The sequence below is a fragment of the Lagopus muta genome, chromosome 4 (genome assembly GCF_023343835.1).
Source record: "Lagopus muta isolate bLagMut1 chromosome 4, bLagMut1 primary, whole genome shotgun sequence".
NCBI lineage: Eukaryota > Metazoa > Chordata > Aves > Galliformes > Phasianidae > Lagopus > Lagopus muta.
This window is the reverse complement of record NC_064436.1, coordinates 49,372,411-49,393,311: the sequence shown is the minus strand read 5'-3', so window position 1 is coordinate 49,393,311 and position 20,901 is coordinate 49,372,411. Positions and strand designations below refer to the sequence as shown.

The 20,901-nt window shown below is 39.4% G+C and overlaps 1 protein-coding gene across 5 annotated transcripts in view; it reads left to right on the top strand.

Annotated features, from left to right (window-relative positions):
• Positions 1-20,901, top strand: part of N4BP2 (NEDD4 binding protein 2) — a 58,351-nt gene that overhangs the window by 17,114 nt on the left and 20,336 nt on the right. Inside the window, exons 1-9 of one of the 5 annotated variants that reach the window (XM_048941428.1) lie at positions 91-291; positions 6,083-6,197; positions 6,482-6,669; positions 12,363-12,688; positions 14,361-15,576; positions 16,441-16,565; positions 17,732-17,820; positions 18,662-18,738; positions 20,008-20,163. In XM_048941428.1, coding sequence (XP_048797385.1) covers positions 12,484-12,688; positions 14,361-15,576; positions 16,441-16,565; positions 17,732-17,820; positions 18,662-18,738; positions 20,008-20,163 — 1,868 coding nt within the window. In that variant the 5' untranslated portion in view covers positions 91-291; positions 6,083-6,197; positions 6,482-6,669; positions 12,363-12,483. Of the gene's footprint in view, positions 1-90; positions 292-6,082; positions 6,198-6,481; positions 6,670-12,362; positions 12,689-14,357; positions 15,577-16,440; positions 16,566-17,731; positions 17,821-18,661; positions 18,739-20,007; positions 20,164-20,901 lie in introns of those variants that run through there. The other 4 variants (XM_048941429.1, XM_048941426.1, XM_048941427.1 and 1 more) reach the window with 4 other exon arrangements.

The window sequence follows — 20,901 nt, the reverse complement described above, 5'->3', positions numbered from 1 at the left end:
CCGCAGGGCCGCCCCTCGGCACCGTGCCGCCGCCCGGCCTCCTGCGGCCGGACCTCGCAGGCTGTGCCAGCCAGCCCGCGACACGCGGGGCGGCGCTGCGGCCCGGCGGGGAGGGGCGGCGCGGAGGGGTGCGGAGCGGAGCTTCCTCCCGGCTGTTCTTCCCCGTCCGGACGGAGAGCGGCACTGTGTCCCCGCGGCGAGCTCCGCGCAGCCTCCCCCGCTCCCCTGCCGCCGCCGAGCAGCTCCCCCGTCTCAGCGGCAGGCAGAAACGAGCGAGCCGAGCGGCAGGAGGTAAAGGCCGGTGGGCTCCGGCGCGAAGCGGTGAGGCCGGGGAGGAGCCTCGCCCTCCCCCTGCTCCCCATAGGGCAGGGCTCCTGAAATGGCGGAGGCCGCAGGCGGGCGACGGCCGCTGGGGCCCGTCCCCGGCGCTGTCGGGCGCGGCCTCGGGTGTCGCCGAAGGGGGCTGCCCGTAACTCGGGAGGAAGAGGAGGCGACGGGGCAGATCCTGCGCGGGGCAGGTCCTGCGCGGCCTGAGTCCGGCCGTAGGTCTCCAGCGCTGCGGGCTGCCCCCGCGCGGGGAAGCGGACGGCGCCGGGCCGTCCTGCGAGGGGTGGCGGTGGTCGCGAGGCGGGGCCGCTGCTTCAGGAGCTCGGGTCTGCCCGGCCCGCCGGCCTCACTCTGCCTGCCTCGCTCTGCCGGCCTGCTTGGCCTCACCTGCTGCTGGAGGAAGGGCTCCGTCCGCCTGTCCCGGCCAAACCGCGTGCGGTGCGCCTTTAGGCCTCAAATGAGTTTTTCGAGAGTTGAATCCGCCCCGTGCAGAAGGAAATAACGAGCAGTGTAGTGCTTGAATGGGCTGTTTGTTTTGAACAGCCTGAAGCGTGGTGACCTTTGTAGTGTGGTGATCTCGAGTGTTTTGGATGCAGGCTGCAGTTCTGATGCAGTGCTATGGGGAGCCCAGCTTAAACAGAGGAAAGAAGTGCAGTTTCTCTGTATGTTACTGTTCTTAAAAGCTTGTTCTAAACAGCTGGGAACAGTTTGACTCTGAGACACCACAAACGTTTTAACACAGACTCTTGACAAAATGGATTTTGCTTCTCACACCCCTATGAAGCTTTCAGTAGTCACGCAGATAAAAGATGGGAATGATTCACGTAGGAAGCTTAAGTGCAAGTCCTCCAGAATTGTTTTGGAGAAGTTTTCAGATGAACAGAAAGAACAAGGAAGTTAAATAAGTCACCCTTCGTCTATTACAAGCTACTACTTACAGGCTTGAAGCAAATTGCAGAAGAAAATCAAGGGTGACATACATTTGTAATAGCAGTTATAGTGCTGATTCAGCTAATAGTCGCCATTAGGAAGGCAGAGCAAGTACGTGTCATGTTTGCAGCACCTTAAAGTTCCAGTAGTTTGTAGTGTTGTACTCTGTGTCCACATGGAGAGCCTGTAAAGGAAATACAGCAAGATTGAGCACATCTTAAAAATCCTTTCATTTCTTCTCTAAGGCTTTCTCCCATTATTATTTAAAGGCTTAAATTTTTAAAGGCTTAAAATTATTTAAAGGCTCCCACTGTTACACTAACATGAGCATTTCAGCTGGGAAAGCACTGGTGTGGGAGGGCAGTGAGGTTCATGGTGTTATGGATGTGAAGTGTGGTAGTGCATGACAGAAATGTTAACTTGAGTGTGAATTTTGGGAACATCCACAGCACATCTACAGGTGACTTAACTTATGGTGTAGGTGGATCCTTATCCATGACCTGCTTTATTTTACAAAATACGGTTTTGTTGTCTTGAATTAGTGTATATTGCATTAGTGTGTATAGAATAGGGACTTAGGCAGGTGGTTTTTCTGAAGTCTTTTAGGGCCTGTTTTCTTTAACTGTGCCAATCTATAGCTAAATGGCTGAAATAATCAGTGCTGTTATTTTTACACAGAATTTTCTGTACATTAATTTACTGCTGATAGAAGTTGCAGAATTATTAATTCTTGTGCTTCAAGAAGTTGCTGCTATCATCTCTTCTACAGAGTCTGCTACTATAAAAATGCCACTAGGGAGTTAAATAGTCTTCAGTTAACTGGCTCTCACGATTAAATGCAGCTATACAATAATATTTTCTCCAGAATCCAGCTGTGCTTGTGGAAGAGGCTAGGTTTTCCAGCTGTTTCTTCTTATGGCTCCACTGGGAATATAGATCTAGTGTCAGGTTGATTTAGGTAACCAATCCATAATACCAATCTCAGATATTGTCCATGTTAGCTCAGATGACTATTAAAAACGATTTAAATCCACATGACGATTTTTGCAGTCATAAAAGTTGAACTTGTATGTATTACTTCCTGAGGGTAAATTGCTAGGCTTAAGACTCTCAAGTAAATAGTAATGGTCACTTGGTGGCTGTAAGCTTTTTGTTGATGTATTTGGACAAGAATGAAGTCATCTATCTGTGGGTTTATGGCAAGCTGAAAATGGCTTTTATCTTTTTTAATTGCTATGTAATGGCTGCATATGCATTGTGTTCAGCTGGCCTGGTGACTTCACAAATGGAAGCGTATTAGAATGTAAGAGGTAGATGTATTTGTACTGGTAGAGCTATGCAATGTAATTTCCAGCTTAGAAACTGATGGGGTGAATTTCTTTTTTCTTGGAAAATATTTGGGATAACTACATGAATAATCTGTTCTTGTTCCTATCTCGCTTTCCTAATGTGGTTTCGTTTCTTGCTTCCTTTTTTAACTTGTAATTACGTAGTATAATCAATGTGAAGCCTGTTATGTGGCACTGTAGTATGTTCACGTTTGGGAATTGTTTTTTGGAGCGGTGCTTGTGTTGCTGTTGTGTGGCGGACCACCAGCTAATTTCATTAACTGTTGTGTGTCTTTTCCCAGCCTGGCTACTCAGCTTCCTTATTTAGACTGCTGTTTCGAAGCCACTGGTTACTGGATATTGGTGAAAAATCTGGCTGATACTCCAGCACGCTTTGTGCTTTGACTGAGGTTCCAGCAGTCACCGTCTCATGTGTAGCCTGTTCTTTCACGTGCTTTCTGCAGACCTGAATGTATCTTTTTTGTGCTTCTGTATTTGAGCTCATTCTGAAATTCAAGAACTTCTCATGCTTCAGCTTTGTCCCAGCGTGCAACAAAGTGTCATTTTGAGTCACAGAACTGGAAACTGTTGTAGACTTGCTTGGCTGTGGCGCCTGGGGCTTGCCAGAATGCAGGGCTGGATGTATCACGGGCTCGGAGGAGTTAAGCTGACCTTTGGTTTGCTGTAGAAAGTTGATTGCAAAGTGCTGCCATTGAGTTGTTCTGTGTAGCAAATGCAAGGGGAAGTTGAGGAGCTGAGAAGCCTTGGTTTTAGTGCTTCCATGTACCTGGTGACATTGCAGAAGCTGTTAATTGCCTGCATAGATCTGGAGATCCATGCTTAGCACCTCAGTCCTTTCCTTCGTGTCAGTTTAGAATTCCAGCAGCAACTAAAAGTAGAAAGTAAACCTATCTTCCTTTGCATCAACTGCTAAAACAAGTCAAGGTTTGGGGCAGTAGCATTTACATTTATTACCAGTCCTGACTGCTGCCAGTGCAGAAAACTGAATAAGGATTCTTTGAATGATCTGTTTTTTAGCTCCATCTGCCACTTGCATGTATATGTCCATAATAATAAGTTCCACCTATGATCTTCAGTAATACTGGCTTCCAATATCATCTCATCCTTACTGAACCAATCTTTATCCTTGCTGCTGCCTTTTTGTTGGTTTTCTAAATGCTAAAATAAATGCCCATCCTTTTGTCAGGCCTCAATCACAGCAAAAATCAAAAAGATCCTTATGAGAAATGCAGACAGCAATGTAGGAGACTACAGTAATATTCAGGTTAACCTGATAAAGAGAGTCTTGTTCAGCTTTTAATTTGTTGTATTTTCATTTTTTTCCCTTTTTTTTTTCCTTTTAAATTAACCTAAAATACTTTGTGCATTGCACTGTCTTAACTTCTTAGTTATAAATTGCAACTCCATTAAAATTTAAAAGATTCAAAGCCATTTCCAGCAATTCTGGGAGATGCCAAGTCTTGAACTGCAAGTTCTGTCCAGTGCTGTCTGTATGAAGCAGTTCAGGCAAAGTTGTGGAAGTATAGCTGGAGTGTGTGAGGAATTTCTATAGCTGAAGAAGAACAGTAATTTTGCAGTTACCTTGATTAACTGCCCTTCAACCTGACTTTGGGAACGTCTCTGGAAACATGATGTGAAGGAGTTGCAGTACCATCTGGCAGGAGTTTCCATTTCTCTTTCCAAATGCTCTGTCACTATTTTGTAACATGGAATAGGAATGCAGTCCTAAGCAGTAGCACTAACTGTGGAAGCCCCAGCATAGCCACTAGTGTCACTGGTTCCAGCCTTTTGCTTTGCACTTCGTCCTGGACATTGCTAACCTTAAAGCAGCCAAGCCTGGGTGTTTGGAGGGACATTTTGCAGACAGTCATTACTGTCTGAGAAACAACCACCTTAAACAAGACAACAGCTGCCTGCTACTTTTCTAGCCTGTCTGGCTGCATATTTGCACCCTCTTTAATCTCAAGACTCCTTTTTGCCATCTCTCAAGCCTTGAGGCTTTGCCCACAACTAGACAAAGGTAGTTGGGGTGTAGCAAAGTGTGTGTATGTGTGTGGGGGAAACAAGGTAATGAAAATATCCTAGGATTATATGCAGTTTCCTTATCTGAGTTATAGAAAAGCTTGTGGAGAAGGTGTTCAACTGCTACAACTCTGTTTTTGTATGAAAAAAAGCCCTGGTATTGGGATAATTGAAAAGGAGTATTAACTAGTTCTTAATGAGCAGACATGATGCAGGAGGAAATCTTTCTGGCAGCTGTGTATGTCCCATCTGTCCTTACACTGCCTCGTTGCTTTGGTCGCACACACCTAGCAGGAGGCCAGTCTGTGCTCACTGAGCAGAGGCCTCTCTCAAGAGCAGTGTCCTGGCTCCAGGCTACCCAGTGGGATGGGCCATTTGACAGCCCTGCTGCTGTGGGTGAACAATCCCTCCTCAGCGTGCTGTGTGGAGAAAGGCTCTTGAGCCCATCATAATGATCAGGGGTCCTTTCTTCTGAAAACTGTTTCCTTCTTAATGGCCTGTGTTGGATAAGTCTGTGCAGGTTTTGAATCACAGAATCACGGAATGGCTTGGATTGGAAGAGATCTCACAGCCATCCAGTTCCACCCCCTGCCATAAGCAGGGCTGCCACCCACTGGATCAGACTGCCCAAGGCTTCATCCAGCCTGGCCTTGAAAGCCTGAGGATGGGGCATTCACAGCTTCTGTGGGTAGCCTGTGCCAGTGCCTCACCATCCTCTGAGTAAAGAATTTTTTTTGTTATATATAACCCCAATTTCCCTTCTTTTAGTTTGAAGTCATTCCCCCTTGTCCTATAACAATTAGACCCTTTAAAAAGTTGGTCTCCCTCCTTCTTTGTTTGTTTCTGATGTGTCTTCTTAAAACTTTGGAGCAGTGGAATATGTTCAGATGCAAAATGGTAGGGAGGTTCTCAGTCTCTTGAGAGGACTCATAAAATAATTGGGACAACAACCTGTCATATTTGGAGGATGACAGAAAATTTGTTTAGATTTCTTTATCTGGTTTACATATGCATGCTCTTTTTTTTTATTTTGAATTGTTTGGAAGATATTGTTAGGAAACATCTCTAGGCTCTTATGTACGCTGGAACTTAGGCTTTGAGTATACCTAATGTCATCAGTGGAACGCAGTGGTTTAGGAGTTTTCAGCTACTTTAAAGAGTACATGTAATGTTGTCATAATATCATGGACTTGGGTTGGAAGGGACTCCAGAGATCATCTAGTTCTCTGCCATAGGCAGGGTTGCCGGCCATTAAATCAGATGCTGTTATCACATTGCCCAGGGCCTCATCCAACCTGGCCTTGAACACCTCCACAGTCTCTCTGGGCAACCCGTTGTAATGCCTCACCATCCTCTTGATGAAAAATTTCCTCCTGACATCTTTCTAGTGCTGGTGGAATATTACAAGATAATGGTGTACCTGAAAGTAATGTACTCCGTTTTTGTTGTACTAGGTTTTTGTTGCCTAATTCATCACATGAAGGAGTGAAGTTTTTCTGGACCTACATGGATCTATAAGCATTTTCAAGATGGCTAAGAACTGTGGTGAAGAACCGAGTGGAATGATGAGTAAGGAAACTTACTTTTGTTCCAAGTTCATTCTGCTGTCACTATGCTATTTCGTTACCTGATGTAAGTCATTCTTCTAGGTGAGAAACAAGTATCTGAAGTCACTTAGCCGAACTGATACTTGAGTTCAACTTAGCATGTTGAAATCTCTCAATAAAATGTTAGCCACGCTTCATCTATTAAATATATATGTATATAGCTCAGTGTTAAAACTTTTCTTGAAGTTGCATGGGCTGTGAGCATAATACTGATTATAATTTGTGTTTTGATCATTCTTTTGTCAGGAGGAAGCACCCACTTCTACCAATTTCTATTGACATTCAACTCGCATATTTGACAGCATGGTTTCCTGACAGAAAAGTATTTATGTATTTTTTTCTGAATTCCAAATCTGTATTAGATATACCATCTGTGGTGGTTCTGGAAAGATGAGAAGGGACCCACTGTGGGGCAACACAATGAAACCGAAAATGTAAGTTCTATGCCAATATTGTTTTATTTGAATTCAAATACAGGTTTTTTGTTTTTTAAGTTTTGTGGTTATTAAAAAAGTGTGTGTGTCTATACATATATATATACACACACACTAACATTCTGAAGATTCAGATGAACATTACTTAATAAGTAGTTTATGTGGTTTGAAATTCAAAATTCTTTTTGAATATAAAACTTAAAACCAAACTTTTGTTTTTAAATGCATATGAGGTTTACTTCCTTAAATTGATGAGAAAAGCTTAACAACATCCAAATGAGCAGCTTTGGTTGTAAGCATTCAAAATTACATTGTGCTAAAGCTGGAAGCTTCTTTTGGTGAGAAGGGCCGAAAGAATCTTTCTTTTTGGCGAAAGGAAGAGTGGTAATAGAGATGGTTTATTTGTTATTGAAAACGAGGTTATATTAGCAACTGTTTCTGATTGTAAGTGAAATCTTTACATCCATTAAAAATCACGTTCATTTTTTGGAAAATCTTAGGGGTTTTTGTTTTCCTTTAAATTTTGTTGGGATGATTTTAAGGTTTTTGAGTTCTTTGCACTGCATCTTCAGAAGAAGAGTATATTTTTATTTTTTTATTTTTTTTATTTTTTAAGGAAAATTTAAAGTTTGATGGCAGTTGCAGTTTGCTTTACCTGTGTTGGAGTGTGGCTTTGACACTAAAATGTTTATTCTGCCTAAGAATTTGCCACTAAAATGTTCAGTATAAGATTTTTTTCAATTTTCCCAATCCTTCTATAGGTTGTTTATTCATCTATGTTATAGGAACATAGTGATTACAGCATTTAAGTGGTTTAAATGCTGTGATTCCCAGGTATCTTTGCAGCCATTTAACTGGAATTCACCCTTAATTTATTTAAAATTAATTGATGAACGTTTTGTACTGTAAACAGTCCCTGTGAGATTTTAAGTTTTGGCCTTGGCAGGCTATTGTGAAACAAATGTTGACCATGTTGAAGGGCTGATGTGTTCCTTGCAGTAGTCTATTTCTTCACTCTCCTAAGCAGCTGCTTTTGCAGTAGCAATTCCGATGTTGGTAGGCCTCAAGGCTGTGATTGTTTGTTTCTTTTTCCATAAAACATTTCGTAGTCATTGTCTTTCAGAACGTAACTTCTCTTTCCTCTTCTTTTAATTCTGTCAGGAAGACTGGTATGATATTATAAATTTAGTTCTTTGTTCATTTAATCTCTTTTAGTGCTCTCTATCATTATAGATAGTATGTTGAAAGCATGCTTAGTGTTGTCATCAACCTGCCTTCCCAGTGTGAGGAGTCTGACTTGGTTGACTGCTATACTCCTGCTATTTTTGATTATTTTTTTCTATGGACATTTGTGCTCGTGAAAATAAAACTGAAACTTTTGGAACATGTGTCTGCAAGGGAATTCCTTTGCAGTAGTTACAGCAATTTAAATTCATTCTGTGCTTTGTGGAGAATTTTCTCATCTATTTTCTCAGGACTGGGAAAGCTTGTCAATTTTAGAATGAGTGGGGAGGAGAAAATGGGGAGGGAGAGAGAGAGAGAGAGAAAAAAAAACATGTTTTTCCTCTTTTGTAGAATTGTACTTATTGGGAGCATGGGTCATGTTACATTTGTTCTCCTAGAGAATTACAAGTACATTCTTAAATCTATGACAAGGGCTGCTCCAAATGGAATGCCTCCTATTTTGTTATGCTGGCCCACAGTGTCAGAGGCAGATGATCCCGGTACGGCAGTAGAGGTTGAACCTTTCCACCAATATTCCCGTACGTTTTGTTGCTGTGTAATGGATGGCAGCAGAGGGGCAGTATGACAAAATGGTGTCTGACATGGAGGTGCGTATGAAGCAAAGATGTGACATTGACTTCTCCCATGTGGAAAGATTTGCATATGTCGACATTCATCAGCACTTGCTGAGCATTTCTGAGGTCCAAACAGTGAATGTGAGCAAAGTGAGGCAGTGAGTGGTGCATTTCAGCAGTAGTTAAAGACATGAAAGACACAAGCCATGTTCTAGATGGCTGTGCACAGCCGTCACGCTGTGAGATAAAGAGCATCTCGATCAACTCATCTGCATGAATTGGCTGATGGGGGTGACTGTGTTGAAAAATAGTGTTCTGTAGCTGAGAATTTTCTCTATCAAACAGTGTTATTGTGTTGTCTGTGTCTGTTGTAATTTCCATGGAAATAAGCAGGAGGCATTACTTTTGGAGCAACCTATGTAGTTTAAGAAACTGTTGGCATTCCTTTTCCTGGAAAGAAATATTGAGAGTTGCTACTTAAAGTTGGAATTGAGACTTGAGGTTCTGGTCCATCCCATTGCTTGGCGAGGTTTGACTCTTCTCTACGCTTTCTTGTTCCAACTGTAGAACAGAAAAGACAAAGGTGTGTTGTGACATCAGTGCTTGCCGGTTTTGGCAGTTACAGTTTGCCTGTAGTGACTGCTGATCTCTGTGTTGCTCTTCTCTTGATGCTGTCTGATTCATCACTGAGCTCCTTAGGGGTAGCAGTACTGGAACAGGCAACATTGCAGGCTCATAATGGGTGATTTAAGAATAAATTCTGTCACTTTGGAAAGACTGAAGCACCTTGACTTGATGGATCTATGGCATCTTGTTTTCTAGATTAGGTTGTTAGGGTTTGTAAACAATACTATTTTGTAGAAAATACCAGACACTTATTTTCTCTTCCATTTATGGGGTTCCTTCATAAAGAAGGTAATTTTCGTACAGCCAGGCTTTTGTACACATTTGTGGTAGCTGAATTTCAATGGGAGGAGACTCTTAATGTCAGTAGATGTGTGTCTCTGGAAAAACTGAGTTTGAAGGGGTGCTTGAGGGTTTTTGTCTTATTTTGCTTTTTGTGTAGGTGAAGCTGAGGCTGCCACAGGAGTGTTGTTTGTCATCAGCGCTGAAATGAAAGAGCTATTTGCTCTAATTGGGTATATGTGGAGTAGTGGTACCCAGAACTGCCTAGTGGACCACCAATGTATTACAGCCTTTGCCTCATCTCTAAAATCCCCTTTCGCTGTGTTCAGTGCAGCCCTAGTTGTTATTACAACTCCATTTTCACCTTGGGGAGAAAAGCCCCCATCCACAGCAAACTACAAATTGATTTGTAATATGTTAGCCATAACCTACAAATGGAGCTGACCTGCAAGTCTGGCTCTTCAGTTGTTCAAAATGATTTCCCCTTTCTTAGTAAACTAGCTTTCAAAAAGAGAAACTTGAGTATCTGAAAAGGCAAGTCCCTAGGTAAAATCCTCTTTAAAGTTCAGGGCATGTTCCTATCAGCAAGCGAGTAATTCTTCCTTTCAGCTTAGTGTGGTAGTGTCATGTCTCATACAAAGCACACTGAATTACATTGCATGTGTGCAGTCGTCTCTTTTTATATACTTCTATTGTGCTTGGTGATATCAACAAGAAAGCATTGCCCAGGAGTCTGTTGAGGAATTACATTGAAAATTTGGGTGTACACAAAAGAGAATATGTCAAAATACCTGTCTGTGATGGTGGCCATGATAACCTTATTTTTGTATTCTTTTCATTTCACAGTAATAATATTAAGGGCTTGTAGTAGTAGATCTACAAGATTTCTCAATTTCTTGACCATGGCACCAGCAGCTTACCTAAAATGCAGAGATTCAGATCACAGCTGATACAAACAAAATCTCTTCCTTTGAAACTGTTTTGTGTAGTGTGTTAATTGGGGGGAAAAAAGTATTGCTGCTGCAATGACAAGTGAAAATGAAGAAGACGATGAGAGGTGTGTGATTAATTGGCATAAACAGTTTATTTGCTGATTTGATTCATGCAGGCTGAAGCGTATGGCTTTGTTAGGATGCCTAGAGTAATGCATCTTAATATGTAGCGTGGTATGCATCCTAATGCAGGAAATATGTTGGGAAGGTCTAGCTGGAGAACATGGACTGTTAATTACAAGGGTCTTGAAATGAAACAGTAATAACAGAGTTCTGCTTAAAGTCTGTTGGCGTGCAGGAATGTCAAGGTGCATGAAAAGCTTTCTCCCTTGCAGGATTTTTTCTTTCATTGAATCGGTTTTAGTGAGGAGTATTTTCTAGCACTGGCACCTTCTGTGAACATACATCTCAGCCTGTTTTACTGCCTGGAGGATGAATCAAAAAGAAAAAAAAAGCCATTGTTTTTAATTGTTTTTTATTTATTTGTTTATTTATTTATTTTTAAGTGAGCAGAGGGTAGCTAATATGTAAGGGCAGCTAATCAGAGAGAGAAATCAGGTGTGTTATGAGGATCCACAAAAAACAGCCGCAATTGACCTCAGTCTGCATTCATCTGCCATGGTCGCGTCCCCTTTATGTTTGGAACTGTCTCTTTTTCCTGAGTATTGCTCTTCTCACTGTACCTTTCACAGTTCTGTGACTTCTTGTTGTTTCAGACGTCCATCATTTCTGTAGCTCAAGTCCATAAACGTATTAGAAACTCCTGGTATCCTGAAATTTTTTTTTCTTATGTGTGTTCTTACAACTTGGGAGATAACAGTCTATCTCCTTTTAAATATGCAGTTAGTGGTAAAGATTGCTGGAGAATAAAGGGAAGGTGCTGCCCAAAGCTGACACTGATTTGGCTTTGTCATTTGTGCACTGTGAGGAAAGAGTGTGTCTGTGTTAAATTGGTCATTGCTGGCAGAATAATCCTGATACAGAATGAGGTATTCTGTGGCCAGTTCACAGCTGTTATTACTGGATAATGATCCTTTGCTGTAACTTACTTCAGTAACAAAGTTTGCTGCTTTACTGAGTAATTTGTTACAAAAATTATGAGTTTATAAGCTTTGCTAGAACACAGAGTGCTTTATTATTATTTGACATAAAGAAAAGACTAAGATCATACTACACTCTTGCTTCTACTTCAGTTAAGAGTTGCTTTCTTCTACAGAGGATTAGTGCAGTAATTGCAGTTATTATTGATGCCGTAACGTTTTAACTGGAAGTATTCAGAGGCTTCATGGACAGGACATTAGCCTCGTCAGGCTTTATAGCTCATAGATCTGCAAAATGTTTTTAAAAGTTTTAAAACACAAACAAAAATAAAACCCACAAAATCGATGAGGTGTGGAAGGCACCTCTGGTTCAATGCACCTGCTCAATCAGCATCACCTAGAGTAGGTTGCTCAGAGCCGTGTACAGTCAGGGTTTGAAAATCTCCAAAGATGAGAACGCTGCACCCTGTCTGGGCAATATTTTCTTATACTGGAATACTGAAGAACCTCAACTTTTTACCCTTACGAATATTTGAAACATGAAGAATAGTCATGCTCTGAAGTACTTCTGGAAAACAGCAGATGTTCCAAATCTTTCAGTAGTTTTGTAAGAGGAAAAAAAAGGCTCTGAATTTTTAACAGAATATAAACTTTCCATAATGTTAGCTGGTCATCAGTAGATGTTGGCAGAGGAGTACTTGTGAACTGTCTGCTTTGCATAGGTAGCTTTCTTTACTGTACTTTCTTTCAGGCACAGATTGGATAGATAGTTGGTTAGAAAATAAGATTGCTATTTTGCTATCAGCCATTTGAAAAGAAGAAAAGCAGCCTTCTGAAAAGTGTTTTTTCTGGATGCTTAAGTCTTTTTGATGTTTTATGCATCTTAACAGGGGACATGGAAATGTGACTATTTAAAAAAAAATTTTTTTTTTTTTTTTTGGTTCTCTTCTTCCCAGGTCTGCTATTCCTGTTGTATGCATTCTGGCTATGAGAATTTTCTTGTGATTTCTGAGTTTGGTACTCTTGGCCTCATGGGAACAAAATAAAACGAAAAGCAACCTGACTGTGGTAAACAAAATGCCACGGAGAAGGAAAATTGGTGGGAGTCCTTCTCGGAAGACTGGAGCTGCTGCTTTTTTACCCCAGGGGGACCCAAGCCTCTCAATGTCACAACCAGCCTACAGTGTCAATAAGGAAAAGCTCTTCAACAGCATGTCAGAAATGTTTTCTGACTTAGATCCTAGTGTGGTCTATATGGTTCTCTCGGAATGTGATTTTAAAGGTAAATACAGTTTATTTGTCATTCAACTTTGTTCCATATGCAGACAGTTCTTTACTAGGGCAACACCAAACATGTTGATGTGGGAGTCGTAAACGTATTTGTGAGTCTAGTTTTTAATGAGTAGGTGAGTCATAACATTTTTTATTTTTATTTTTTTAGCTCTCTCCATGCAAAAGTTTGATTATGTTTGTGGGATGCTGGTAATGTGCAGTAACAGTGGGCTTTAAAAAACAGAGATACAGTTTAATTGGCTTGATCTGAGATACAGAGCAGGCAGCAGTAGAGTTGTGGGGGGAATCTGTTTCCAATTAGTTTCTGTACCAAATCTGCTGGATGCATAAACTGTTCTTGTGGGAAGGTATGCTATTTTCTAGAATGATATTTTTTTAAGACAGTGATACACGTTACGTTATCCTGGCAACATTTGATTTTTCTTAAATATTTGAATTGAGCTTTTGTTTTACTTTCTGTTTTGCACTGTCATCTTGTCATTTCTAGTGAGGATTAGTTGTTTCAGGATAAATTCTGTTTTTCATGTTGAATTCTCTGCAGCCTCACTTGGACTGTTTTTCTTCCCCTGTATTCTGCCAAACTACTTACCCACCTCTCCTGTCATTTTCATTTTTATGTCTGTGTCCAGTTCTTCTCATGCTTTGTGGTTCTGAAATTTTGCTATATACAAGCTCATTAGCTCGTAATAAAAATAATGGCAAAGATACTGGATAACAATATCTGAGTTGTTTGAGCAGGGAATAAGTCATATGTGGAGCGTGTTAATCAAGCTGTGATTAGCTGAGATTTTTCTAAGAGTACTGGTAAACAAGATAGAGATTGATATTTTTCATATGCATGAAAGCTATGTAGCCATTAAAAGGGCTTCTTCTTTTATTACTGTTTCTATCTTACCAAAATTGTAGTGAGTTTATAATTTAGTAGGTCACTCATGTTTGTTGTTTATTCCTTTAAAACTGGAATTGTTGGAGTTATTAGACTTATAAGCATGAGTCAATAAGTTTTATGAAAACGACAGCTTTGTCTAGAAGATTTTTGGAGAATTCAGTAAACAAGCTTAAGTTCATTATAATGTGTTTTTTTTCTTTTTTTGCTGCATTGTACTTCAGAAAAATAGAAGCTTAGCTTTAGTGCTCTGGTACTGCTTGTGCTAGCTTTTCATTTTTGGTCACATTATCCATAGGCATATACTCCAGTTAGTGTCTTTACAAAGATTTGATGAAGATACTGAAATTTTCAGACTGCTATGACATTTTCATTTGGACTTAGCCATCATGAAAGTAATTTTATACTTGTATCTCTTCACAATAGCACCATTTCACTTAGATGATTTAGATTAGAAATATTCATTTAAACATCCAGATCTGGGTGGTTTTTTTTCAGTTAAACTTAGTCATTTTTATACATGATTTCCTTTAGTCGTTTTAATGCATATTATGTTATTATTTTGCAATATGTCTGTTTTCAGTTCTGTTTTTTTTTCTCTAATGAGAAGCAGATGATGAGGGTGCAGAAGATATGTTAACAGATGAATTAGTGAACTTTGTTGGTTGTCTCTTTACTTGTGATAAATACTTCTTGAAGTAAAAACCTATAATCTCATCAGCCTGCATTTCTTCAGTTGACTATGGTTAATTTTGTTAATGTTATTCAACAGTAGAAAATGCTATGGATTGCCTGTTAGAGCTGTCCACTCATGCTGAAGGAGCAGCATCAAAAGTCTCAGATTGTGAATCGGTGGCATCGTCATTAGCCCTTGTTAATCAGCGGAGATCTGTTCCAAATCAAAGAATATGGGAAAGTACTGTGAAACACTGTAATTCTGAAGAAGAAGAAGAAGAAGAAGAAAAGGTCTTATCACCTGACATGCCGCTGACTGAAGAACTGGATTCCTTAATAGAAAATGCTTTTCAGAGATGCAGCTTGAGTGTCGAATTGCCTAATTCTGCAAATGATCAAACTGTATGTGAACATGATGGCTTTAAAGAATTTCCTGAGTGGGAAGAATCGGATTTGGGTTGCAGTGTTCTACTTTTTCCACACCAAATAGCGACAAGTAATGAGGTTTTGGAAAATTGCTCTTCTCAATTACCAGTGAATCAGCTGAACATCCAGACAGGCTCACCAGCTGCATCGGACACTTTTGCACAAGCATTAGGGGATTCCGATTTGTCAAAAATACGCGTTCACCAGGATATAGCTTCAGAAGCCTATAAACAGTCAGATGGAGAAACGTCCCGTGGAAATTCTGATCAGGCACAGCATATTGTTTCAGATCATAAAAGTGCAACTACTGCTTCTGGTGAGTCTTCCCAAAGAGCTCTGGAACTTGGAGTAGCTATCACTGAAGAACCTAATTCACAGTGCCTGCAACAGCACAGAGAGTTAATGACTGCCTGTGACACTCACAACACTTCTCTTCCAGAAGCCTGTGTCTCTCTTGAAAAATCCAGTTTCAAAACACCAAAACTTCAGGATTTTCAGCAATCTGAGCAGAATTATAGTTTTAATCTTTCTACACCATCATGTCGGACTCAACAACAATGGAACCTTATGGCTCCTGCCTTTTATCCGTCCATTGGAAGTCACAGCTTTGTAACTCCAGTGGCTGTCAGTCCAGGACAGTGGAGACCCGTTTCAGACTATAGGACATTGGAAAAAGGACTTGTTTTTTCTTCTCCAGTGGTTCCAAATGCCTGGGATAGCAGCCCTTCTCTGAAGGTATGGGAAAATCAAGATAGAAACTCAAAATTGAACCTCTCGCAAGCACAGCAGCCACCTGTTTGTCACATGATGAGAAAAAAGATGCACCTTGTAGGTCAAGTACTTGTTCTTCTCAGAGGTGTTCCGGGATCAGGAAAATCATATTTGGCAAGGTAGAACATCTATATTGTGAGCTTATGAAAGAAGTTGCTTAATTGTCTAAAAGATTTAGTGCAGGCAAAGACAATTTTCTGACATTTGTAAATAGCTATGATTAAACCTTAATTGTCGTGCTACATTTAATACATGGTACATACAACAACACAAATAATAATTACTGGAGAGAGCAAAGTTACTTCCAGCTCCTTGACCTCTAGTGGAAAGAGAACTAGGAGGAATTAGCTTTAACTTCTGTCACTGGTCTGAGGTCTGGAATGGAGTTTTATGTCAACAGAGAGTCACTTAAGTAGTATTTGAGTCTACTGTGTTAGTCCAGTTCCTATCAGTTTCAAGTGTTTCCTTCCAGTAACAAAGATGGAAATATACAAGCTCTTCAGTAGGTAGAAGTTCTTCTGCTATTGAAGTTCTTTTGGGGGGGGGGGAAAAAAACCAACAAAACAACAAGTAGTATGTGTTGAGATTGAACCCTTTATTTCTTTTGTAGCTCTCCAAAAGTCCATGCTGTGCTTAGTCTCCTCTGTCTGGCATCTGAAATATTTGATGCGACTAAGACTGCATGTATATTTGTTCATATAAAAGTATGGACACAAGGTATAGATGGAAAAAATTCTGGTTTCTTTAAATGAGACTTGTAGGGAACCTGTATCAGCTGTTTTTCCTAGATATCTGCAGCATTTGGTAAAGGAGGGAAATTGCTACAGTTCATCTTTGCCAAAAGGGTGACTTTTCCCTTACCTAAGTTTGCTGCTTCTGTTTCTGGTTTGGGGCAAGAAACGATATACATGTATGTATAATAATAAGTAGCAGGGCTGGGGAGGAGAAGGGAAGAAAACTACTTACTGCTTCATCTTTTGCAGGATGATGCTGGAGGATAACCCAGGTGGAGTCATTCTTAGTACTGATGACTACTTTTATAAATGTGGAAAGTACCACTATGATGCACATTGCTTAGGGGAAGCACACGAGTGGAACAGGAAACGAGGTGAGAAATACATAATAGACTGGCTTGCTTGTTTACATTTCAGTGCTTGTGTGCTGTTTAAGAAGTTACCTGTTTTGTAACGCTTGTGTCACAGGATTGGCATTTACTTCATCTTAAAATTATTTTTTATCATGTGTGGTTAAAGAGGCTGAGCACAAACTCAGGTATCATTTGTCCATGGTGTGTTTTGCAATTGAGAATACCAATGTCTTTGTCAAAACGTTATTTTGTCCTCAGATCTTGTAATGGTATGTATTTTGGTGTCGGTCTCATTTCTGGAGTGGCAGCCTGTGCTATCTCCTGGGAGTATTTCTTCTGAGATTAAGATGACTGAATATGGACACATACGCAATAAGTAATGATAATGTTGATACAAATAACACACGGATACTTTCCTACTGTTTTTTTTTTTTTCTGTTGAGCATTAATTTGCTGTCAAATTTAAAGCAAATTTATAAGAACTAGACAGAAATGGCTGTTTTTTCATAATTGGTGTATTTTTTTTGTAGGGGCTTTCACTAAGCTCTTCTATGAACAACTCTTTTTTTAAAGTTTCTCTTTGCTAAATTTCAACCATGATCACTTCTACATTGTCAAAAGTTATAATCTGTGTAAAAATGGGCTAATAAGAAATGTGGGATTTGACAATAACTTGGTGACAGTGTGTCTGAACAATCATAGCTACAGAACTTGGTGCTGTATCTCAAAGCTAGTAATTCTAAACATTTTATTACTTTGTATGAAAAAAAATAATTATTTTGATTTTTCATATCTTATACAGTTTACAGAGTGGACTAATCTTAAGCCAAGAATTTTGTATGCAACAAAGAAGTCCACTTTAAGGTGATCATGTAGTTTTTTTTTTCAGTTTGATTTACTGATTGATTAGTCACCCTGCTGCATTTTACATCTGCATTTTCATTCCTTGATTATCATCCATTTATTAATTCAAAAGAATAATGTCGTATCCCAGTGGCTGTACAAATGAGGGGGGGATAAGAGGGCTTTGGAACGCACCGGTCAAGCTGTGCGAGAGTACTTAGTAAATAATCATTATGGATTATCTATTCAAATATTGTTATATATTTAGAGAATAGTGTAATGTCCAGTCTATTATCATGAAATTAATTATATCACATTTTGTTTTGTACATGTGTGTCTTTCAGCCAAAGAAGCATTTGAAATGAAAATCTCTCCTATAATCATAGACAACACAAACATACAGGCATGGGAGATGAAGCCTTATGTTGCTTTGGTTAGTATTGTGATTGTTCCATGTGGAAAGAGTTGACCCTTTTGTCGACATATGATTTAAAATGTGATTATCATTCTCAGTCTAGCTAGTGTGTCACAAAGAAGTCTGGAGTCATAGAAATGTTACGTGAAACATTATTACCCAACATCATGTTCTGCACATGCCTGCATATTGAGCTGACCTGGTTTCCAACTGACAAATACAAGTATTTTGTACTTAAGAGCAAAAATGTATTTTGCTGGGGAAACTAGGTTCTGTTCCTCTTCTAAATGATCAGAAAAACAGCAAGTTACTTTTTTTTTTTTTTTTTTTTAAATGTAATCTGCACTAATGAGAATAGGGTGTATTAATGACTGTTTACTTGCAGCCTGCTCAAGTTTCCCAGATTTTGGGAAGGCTGTCTGCTCTAGCGATGTTAGTGTAACTGAATTGCTTGTTTGGAACTAACTTGCCTCTGGCCAGCTCTGAAAGTAAGCAGTGAGATTTTCTCTGCAAGAGACTGTGTAGATTCATGCATACCATGCCTGGAAAGATGAGATGCTGCAATCTTGACATGACATGACAGAGGACATGCAACTTTTAAAGTAGTGACTGTATTTTATTTATTTTTACTGTGAAGTTGGCACGCATCTAATTATACCATAAGTAAGCATGTTGGGGAAAAAAAAAACAAACCTCCGTATATCTGATCAGAAGTGAATCTATGAAAGAAAATGTTATTCCAGATATGTAACTATTTTTGAAAAATACAATAAACAGCTTTTAAAAAAGCAGCCTGTACATGTTGTATGTCTTTTTACACATCTGATATGTTCTTTGTTTTATATCTTTTTTTATTCAGGCTCAGCAGTTCAAATATAAAGTCATGTTTCGAGAGCCAGACACATGGTGGAAGTTTAAACCGAAAGAACTTGAAAGGTAAGAATGTAAGGGAAATTTTTACATTAGATTGCAAATATAAACAAGTTGGAGCTCGGGAACTTTCTTTACGTAAAATAAGTTTAAGAAAAGAAAAACAAACTTTGGGATGGTCAATCACTGAAGGTTTCACTAAGTTTGTGGATGCTCAGTTACGAAATACATCCAAAATGTTACAGCCTATTCTGGCTGAAAAGTAGTTTGAACTGTGTGACCTCCAAAGGTTCCTTTCACTTTAAATTATTCTATGATTTCATAATATGTGTTGTCATCTGAATTTGCATGCTTAGCTTTAACTTGACCACTCTTCAAGGAAGGTGAAGAACATTATCTTCTTTCCTAAAATAGAAACTAAACATGTGTGGGTTCAGTAGAAACCAAGGACCACCTGTGCCTTGTTGACTGGTAGTATCTTGTCATGATGACACGAGCTCCTTGATCCCAAGCCTAGATGAGGCTATGTTGTCTCTTGAACTGAGAGGAGCTCTGGGTCATTCAGTAACCAAACACCCGTTGATTGCTGGGCAGCCTTCAACATAAATTCTAGCTCTTGGTCCTTGCAGACTTCACGTTCAGAAAGCAGGAACAAATGGGAATCATTTTGGAATAAACTATGGTTAGATCAAAGGAAGGAAAGTCCAGCCTTCTTATGGTGCTAGAGATCAGCTGGGATTTTCTCCTCCACCTTCAATTCCTTTTTGCTACCTTTGTCAGTTTTCACTTGTTCTGCAGTAATTCCTCCTAGAACATGTTGCTAATTGGTGTTTAACGGAGTTGGTGAAAATGTTGGACCCTAAGAATGTGTCCATAACAATAAGCGAATTGGTTTTGCCTGAAGACTCATGGAGTTGTTAGCTTAGAAAAGCCAGAGAAGGAAGGGGGAGTTCAGAAATCTGCCTTACCTGGTTTGACTTCCTGTATCAGTATCTACATCTGATGTGATGTGTTTCTGATGCTTATTTGTAGGCAGCATGTTAATTGTATGGTGTTAGATTTTAGTATTAAGCAAAACATCCTCTTGCAGAATAGGGCCACCAGGTGGGGTAGGGAGATGTCAAGTGGAGCAGGAATTTGTTTAAGTCTCCCCATTTTGACTGCCTTGGCACACTAATACAGTAAGAATTGCTGTTTCAGCTTTTGTCTTGGCTCCTTGAGTTCTATAGTTAGTCTTTCTGTAACCACAAGTTATTCCCTTCTCTTAGTGTATTCTGATACACAAATATGAAATGTTTCTTCTTCTTTTTTTTCTTCTTTTTTTCAAATACGTAGGCGGAATATTCATGGGGTGTCTAAAGAAAAGATCAAGAGAATGTTGGAGCAATATGAACGTTGCCTTACTGTTAACTCAATCTTGGAGTCTTCTGTCCCAGAAAAATCAGAAGTTACTGCTTGGAATGAAGATCCTTGTCAGGAGGAAAGTCATAGGTTAGATTCTTTTACTAGATTTGTAGCTTTAAAAAAAACAGAAAAGCAAAAAAATAAAACTTTATAGCAGCAAGGCCTGGATGATGATGTTGAACACTATACATTCCTAAGATCAAATAAATAACAGAAAAGGAAGTACTGTAGAGTTGTGGGATTTATTATTATTATTATTATTATTATTATTATTATTATTAATAATAATAATAATAATAATAATAATAATAATAATAATAATTTTTAGGAATTACAAGATTTGTAGAAATGAACAGTAAAGGGATCTAGCTAGCAAATAGATGCTCTTTGAAAATCTCTGTGTAGTTGTGTTACCTTTCAGTAAACCAGTCTTAGTTAACTTGTTAACTTAACAGAATACAAGCAAGCTACAGTTGGAGCTTCAGTGTTGGTGTAAGATGATGTTTTGTGCAATAGTAATGAATTACCAACTTGCTCTCAAATATATGTAATGTAGAATTATCTAGATTTATGTTAAGCATAAACTCAGATTATTTTGTAATGGCTAATCTGAATAATGTTCCTATATTGTCACAGTGCATAGGAAATCTTATTTTATTCTTTTTTTTTTCTTAATTAATTTGAAATCAAGTAGGAAATGATGGTTAATGGGGAGTTGTATGTTTTGAAAAGTGATGTGATGTGAAATGGCAGATCCTTTCCTAGTTCATTTCTGGACTTTTTTTGTTTAGTATCAAGCAATCAGTGTGGTAACAAAGTACTCCA